Source organism: Brachionichthys hirsutus, chromosome 2 (genome assembly GCF_040956055.1).
Source record: "Brachionichthys hirsutus isolate HB-005 chromosome 2, CSIRO-AGI_Bhir_v1, whole genome shotgun sequence".
In the NCBI taxonomy this organism is placed as follows: Eukaryota; Metazoa; Chordata; class Actinopteri; order Lophiiformes; family Brachionichthyidae; genus Brachionichthys; species Brachionichthys hirsutus.
Genome location: NC_090898.1, coordinates 5,840,779 through 5,847,250, shown reverse-complemented (window position 1 = coordinate 5,847,250; position 6,472 = coordinate 5,840,779). Strand labels below are relative to the sequence as shown.

The 6,472-nt window shown below is 39.7% G+C and overlaps 1 protein-coding gene across 1 annotated transcript; it reads left to right on the top strand.

Annotated features, from left to right (window-relative positions):
- The first annotated feature begins 275 nt into the window (after window positions 1-275).
- LOC137907383 (taste receptor type 1 member 1-like) lies at window positions 276-6,207 on the top strand. Its single transcript, XM_068751716.1, has 6 exons — window positions 276-457; window positions 1,272-1,578; window positions 1,750-2,451; window positions 2,914-3,120; window positions 4,802-4,922; window positions 5,279-6,207. Exons 1-6 carry the CDS (start codon window positions 276-278, stop codon window positions 6,205-6,207), a joined length of 2,448 nt encoding a protein of 815 aa, XP_068607817.1.
- Window positions 6,208-6,472: the final 265 nt, after the last annotated feature.

Below are 6,472 nucleotides of genomic sequence, written 5' to 3'. Positions count from 1 at the left end.
AGAAGCCTCTTGGAGGATAGGTGAAATATCTTCAACCAAACGTAAGCAAGTCCAGTTGATTCTGCATTTTTGCTCTTCGTGACTTATTCCTGATGAATGTTAAACCCTTTGTGCAGCAGTTTTTGCATACCGATTTGATTCTCAAAATATTTAAATTAATTGTTTCCATCCCATGAGTATGGAAATGATCACTGAGGCTTTGGGAGTAGTGTTTCATAACTCCCTAAAGGCAGAGGCATATGATTTCATCCAATTTGTAATAAGCAACCACAAAAATGGCTAATTTTCTTACTCATCTGTGTTTTCTGGGCTCCCTTCTACAAACCTTGGATCTCTGTGCATTCCCTGGTTCAGAATTTCAACTGAAAGGAGATTATTTGATCGGTGGGCTTTTTGATATTCATCATGTGAACGCCCCTGTTCATCATGACAAACCAGAAGCCATTGACTGCTCCAGGTGAGTATTACAGTAAACCTTAGCAGATATCTGGCATATTTTTCTCCTAATCATTTTGCTGTAACTTTTTAACTAGAAAAGCACTCAGAGAGCGCAGACCTCCGCCAAACAACACATTCCCCTCGTGATTAGATTTACACCACCCACATGATGATCTGGATCATCATCAAAAGGTTATACATTGTTATTGGGATCTATACAACAACCATGAAAAGTAAAAGTGAATCGGATTTTTGAATCCATAAATGGAGTTTTCAATGTTAAAATGTAATATTTTTTCCTGACATCATCCTGGATCAGATCCAGAAGACATTTGGCATTATAGTGCATATTGGACCATTTATGACTGTAATTTCTGGTGAGTGAATTGAATCCATATTTTACAAGATATGATTTTTTTATATATATATATATATACTGTATATAAAAGCTTCCATTATAAGTAAATGGGAAAATGCAGATTTTTTTGTATCCAGACAGTTATATGGATTGCTTTCAAAATTGTATGGGATTTAAGTTAGACCAAGACCCATCTTCAGATATTTTTTCGTCAAATTTCCATCCAGCAGTTTTTCCGTAATCCTTGTAACAAACATAACCTCCTTGGCGGAGGAAATAATCAAATACTGCATGTTGTTACTATGTTGTTACGTATGTATATTAGATATGACCAAAGTTCTTGAGGAAAAAAAAAGTTATTTAAACCTTCACAAAACCTAAATATTGTGGCAAAATTTGCAAAACAGGTTTTGAAACTGCATTTACATTTTTTCAAAAGCTAATCCCTCGCTCCTGTTTTCCATTCTCTCTGTAGTCAACCATTTCTTCTCCCAAACTATCGAAGGCTTCAGTTAATGAGATTCTCTGTGGAGGAAATCAATAACTCTGCCAACCTACTGCCAAATGTATCTCTGGGCTATGAAATATTTGACCACTGCTCAGATCTGCAGAGTTTTTCAGATGTTTTAAAACTCGTCTCAGTCAATGGTTTAATCCAGCCTAAGGATGAACAATATAAATATGGGTCAAGAATCTCAAATATAATAGGAGTGGTTGGTCCCTTTACAAGCACTCAGGTCTTGTCTGTGGCCCCACTGCTCATGGTGGATTTCGTACCCATGGTAAATTTGCTAACCATTGTGGATTCACAGGTTGTTGTTTTTTTACATACAGATTAAGTAACTAAAAGCATACCTACATCAAAAATGTGATAAAATGTCATATTTTTAATCTTGTATTTTAAAAACATTTGTCACTGAAAATTATGAATTTCTCTGTTACCGTATTGACAGGTCAGTTACGGAGCTTCGAGTTCTGTTTTTTCAAGAAAGCAGAATTTTCCCTCTTTTCTGCGAACAGTGCACCCCAATAAGGATGTCATAGAGGTGATCGTCAACATTGTCCTGCATTTCAAATGGAGATGGGTTGCTTTTCTTAACAGTGATAACCATTTTGGTATTGATGGACGTGGTTTTTTCATTAAAAGGATTAAGGACACAGACATTTGTCTGGGGTACACCAAAGATCTCAACATAAATACAAATTTCCACCTCATGTTCGAACAGATTGAATCGCAAAGAATACGCGCCATTATTGTTTTTGCTCCAAAGGGGATTGCTGAAGCTTTAATTGGATCAGCAATACGACTGAATGTCACAAACAAGGTGTGGATTGCAGATGATGGATGGTCATTGAACAAGAAACTCCCCAAGGAGAGAGGAATACAAAATATTGGAACTATAATTGGAGTTTCACAACCAGAAATAAAAATACCTGGCTTCAATAATTTTATCTCTTCTGCCAAAAGACAGACTCATTGTGAAAATGAGGTTTGCAATCAAAATGGCCTCAGTGCAGAGGGTATTATTGATGCTGATCCATCCTTCTCCTTTCCTGTCTATTCTGCTGTATATTCCATTGCTCATGCCTTACACAATGTCTTGCAATGTGGAAATGGCAGGTGTAATCACAATATTACAGTACATCCACACATGGTAAGTATACCAATAATTAGACACCACAATTTGGTCATGCATGTTTATAAATGTTAAACTCGATGATAATCACATTAAAATTTGAATTTGAATTAAAAAAAATATTTTATTAATGAAATGTATATTTTATTTGAATTTCTGAAATAGATGTATAATCTACATCAGCCATTGCCATTCTTTTTTTATTTAATTTACTGAGAGCCGTAATCTCTAACCTCAGCCCAGTTATTTGAACCAGCATGCGTACACCTATATAGGATCATATTTGTGTCATTATGATACCTTACTTTCCTTTCATTACTGACCTTGCAATGTCAGTATCAGCAAAAACAACAAGTCTATGCTCATTTAAGAGAATTCAATCATGTATTCAATCCCCACCTATATATCCATTCCATATTAATATATCTAACAAAACTAACTGTAACTAATGATCGTCTGAACTTTGTGTGCCCACATCAGATTCTAGCAGAGCTGAAAAAATCAAACTTCACACTTTTAAACCAGAGTATTGAGTATGATGAGAATGGTGACCCAAAATTTGGTTATTATGATGTAGTTTATTGGAATCACAGAGGTGACGCAGAGAAGGTTGGATTTTTCAGTTTCCACCCAAGGGTCAGTTTCTCCATCAACAGCAGCAAAATTCAGTGGTACAAGGAGGGAGCGGTGAGTTGCTTGATTTTATTATATACACCGGTATATATATACTGTATATACTTTGCACAATGTTGAGGATGTCTTCTATTGATGTAGAGGTTCACTTTACTTTTCTTCTTATTTTATTCTCAATCTTATTTTACATCAATTCATTTCAGTGTTTTGTAAAAACTACGCTCCTGGGTAACTCAATTTCTTTTGCAACAAAGAAATTATATTTAGCCGAGATATTAAGGAGCAAATGTTGACTTTCAATTACCGGTAACTACAATGTTAAGGAAATTTTAAAGTGATCCAGAATCCAGGATCTCTTCTGGATCCCCAAAATGTACTCAACTGTTCCTGGTAAGATTCCCAACATTTCTTTAAAACTTCATCCAGATCCATCCATAATATTTTTAGTTTTCTTGCTAACAGACAAACAAACAGACCAATGCCAGCGATTACATAACTTCTGCCCCAGCGGAGGTAATAAACAAATTATTGATAGCCCCACAGTCACTTAAAATGTTGGGTTTGAACCCAGTTAAGAAATCACTTGGCCATGGTCCCAGAGCTAGCTCAGCAGGCCACACAGCACATGCACAGTCCAACAGGAAGCAGCAAGCAAGCAGAAGAACAGCCAATCAGAGGACAGCACCCCGGCAAAACGGACCACCCCAGTCGAGCAAAGCACCCCCAGCAGAGCAGAATGTTCTGTTCATACTTCAACAGCTCCTGAATAACAGCATCCACCAATTGAAGAGCATGACGCAGAGAAGGAGTACGCATAGCTGCAATGGCAGTTTGAGATGCATCAGCCTTCATCTATCCTAGAGCCTGCTGCAGAGGCTTGGGTGTGGCAGTACCTGGAAGCATAGCTTCCACATTCTGGGGACCAGGAGGGTGCTGGCGAGAGAGAGCATCAGCATTTATGTTTGACTTCCCTGCGATGCTTGATCTCAAAGTCGAAAGGGGCCACCTGAGTGGCCCATCTCTGCTCAGTGGTAGCCAGTTTGGTAGAGGACAAATGACCGAGGGGTTATTGTCTGCATAGACAATGCATTTATTACCCAGCACATACTCCCTAAACTTCTCAGTCATTGCCCACTTAAGGGCCAAGTACTCACGTTTAAGGGAGCTGTAGTTTGTTACGTTTCGTTCTGTGCACCTCACCTCACCTCACCTCACCTCTCGACCTCCAAAATAAATAGGCGGGAGAAATCTGCATAGGTTAAAACTGTTGCAGGAGCAAGCCTAATTTTCAAGGACTCAAAGCTTTGTTGGCCTTCATCAGTCCAACACCTGATTATTCCCTTGTCATACTTTCCTACCTGCCTTAGCGCAGTCTGACTCTGCCACGGCCCACAGCCTTATGCCGAGGAGCTGCCAACTTGGCAAAACCTTACACAAACCGGCAATAGTACGGTAACTGCCGAAACCAAAAAAAGACTGCAGCTCGGACACAGGATTGGGGATCGGCCAATTGGATACCACCTCAATCTGACTAGGGTCTGTGGAGGCACCATCACCAGAAATCACATGCCCCAGATACTCTTTAAAGAAAGAGCCCTTGTAAAGCTTTGCCTTCAGGTCCTCACTTTGGAGTCGGCCTATGGCACCATCTTAAGCCTCTCCAGATTATTGGACATACAACATTCTCCTTGTGCACTTACCATTTTCTTTCTTGCTAAATGCTTGTTTTGAACAGGTGCCTACTTCAATATGCTCCCAAGAATGTGCTGTAGGATATGCAAAAAATCAAAATGGAATCTACAAATGTTGTTTCAATTGTGAAGTGTGTCCAAATGGAACTTATATCAACATTACAGGTACAGTAAATGAATATGCATGAGAGGAACACCATCAACTGTGCTACTCCATATTGTACTTGTATGTGGCTTTTCTAATGCCAGAGAAACCAGTTCAACATACATTTCACTTCAAATGTATGTTGAACTGGTTTCTTCTCGTCATGCAATACGTTGCTGTCGTGTTAAAATTATGTCAAATTTAGTTCATGCTTATCAACAACTTTGTTTTTTTTTCCTCACTGAATAATTTTAAGTTAAACCAAAACTAATCTTAAAAGAACATAACTCCTGCTGTAACACTTGCTTTGTCAATTGCATTATAATTTTTTCAAAATATTAAACTTGACTTTGTTGAACCTTCTCTTGCGAAACAGACGACCCCTACAAGTGCATCCGCTGCAAGGAGACAGAATGGTCTGCACCAGGAAGTACATCATGCCGTCTGCGGGAGGTGGAGTACGTCCCGTACACAGACATTAGGGCGATTCTGATCATGGTCGGCGCCTGGGTCTTTGTGGGTCTCACATTAGCCACGTCTCTCCTCTTTGCCATCAACTACAACACACCTGTTGTTAGATCTGCTGGGGGGCCGGTGTGCTTCCTTATTTTAGGCTGCCTAACTCTCTGTACTGTTAGTGTGTTCTTTTACTTTGACAAGCCAACGATTTCCTTTTGCGTCTTAAGGTTATTGCCATTTGTTTTGTTCTACACTGTTTGTCTTGCATGTTTTGTTGTTCGCTCTTTTCAAATTGTTTGCATTTTCAAAATTGCTGCCAAGTTCCCCAAACTCCACAGTTGGTGGATGAAATATCACGGGCAATGGCTGGTCATCACTGCTGCCTTTGCTACTCAGGCAGTCTTGCTTCTCATTGGATATTCTTATGACCCTCCCAAGCCCTACAATGATACCTTCTGGTACCGAGACAAAATCATTCTTGGATGTGATATTAGACCTCGAGGAATCTTCATTTCTATAGTTTTGCTTGTGACCTTGTGTTCCCTCTGCTTCATTTTCTCCTATATGGGAAAAGACCTCCCAAAAAATTACAATGAGGCCAAAGCAATAACCTTCTGTTTGCTCCTGTTTATCCTCACCTGGATCATCTTTGCCACTGAGTACGCTATTTACCACGGCAAGTATATCCAAACTCTCAATGCTTTGGCAATACTGTCCAGTCTTTACTCCTTTCTGCTCTGGTATTTCCTCCCAAAATGTTATATTATCATTGTTCAACCCCACAAAAACACACAACAACACTTCCAGGGCATCATTGAGAATTACACCAAAACCATTAGTCAGTAGTGAAACGCATTTTATCTTCTGTCAGAAGAAGCTAGTTTTATTCATTCATTCATCTTCCAACCGCTTTGTCCGTTATCGGGTCGCAGTCAATGGGCGAGAGGCGGGGTACACCCTGGACAAGCCGCCAATTCATCGCTGAGCGACACAAAGACAGACAATCAGCCACACACTCACTCACACCTCCGGTGGTGGGAGAACCCGGAGAGAACCCACGCAATTGAACCTCACAGAAAGGATTCAAACCCGCAACCACCTTGCTGTGAGG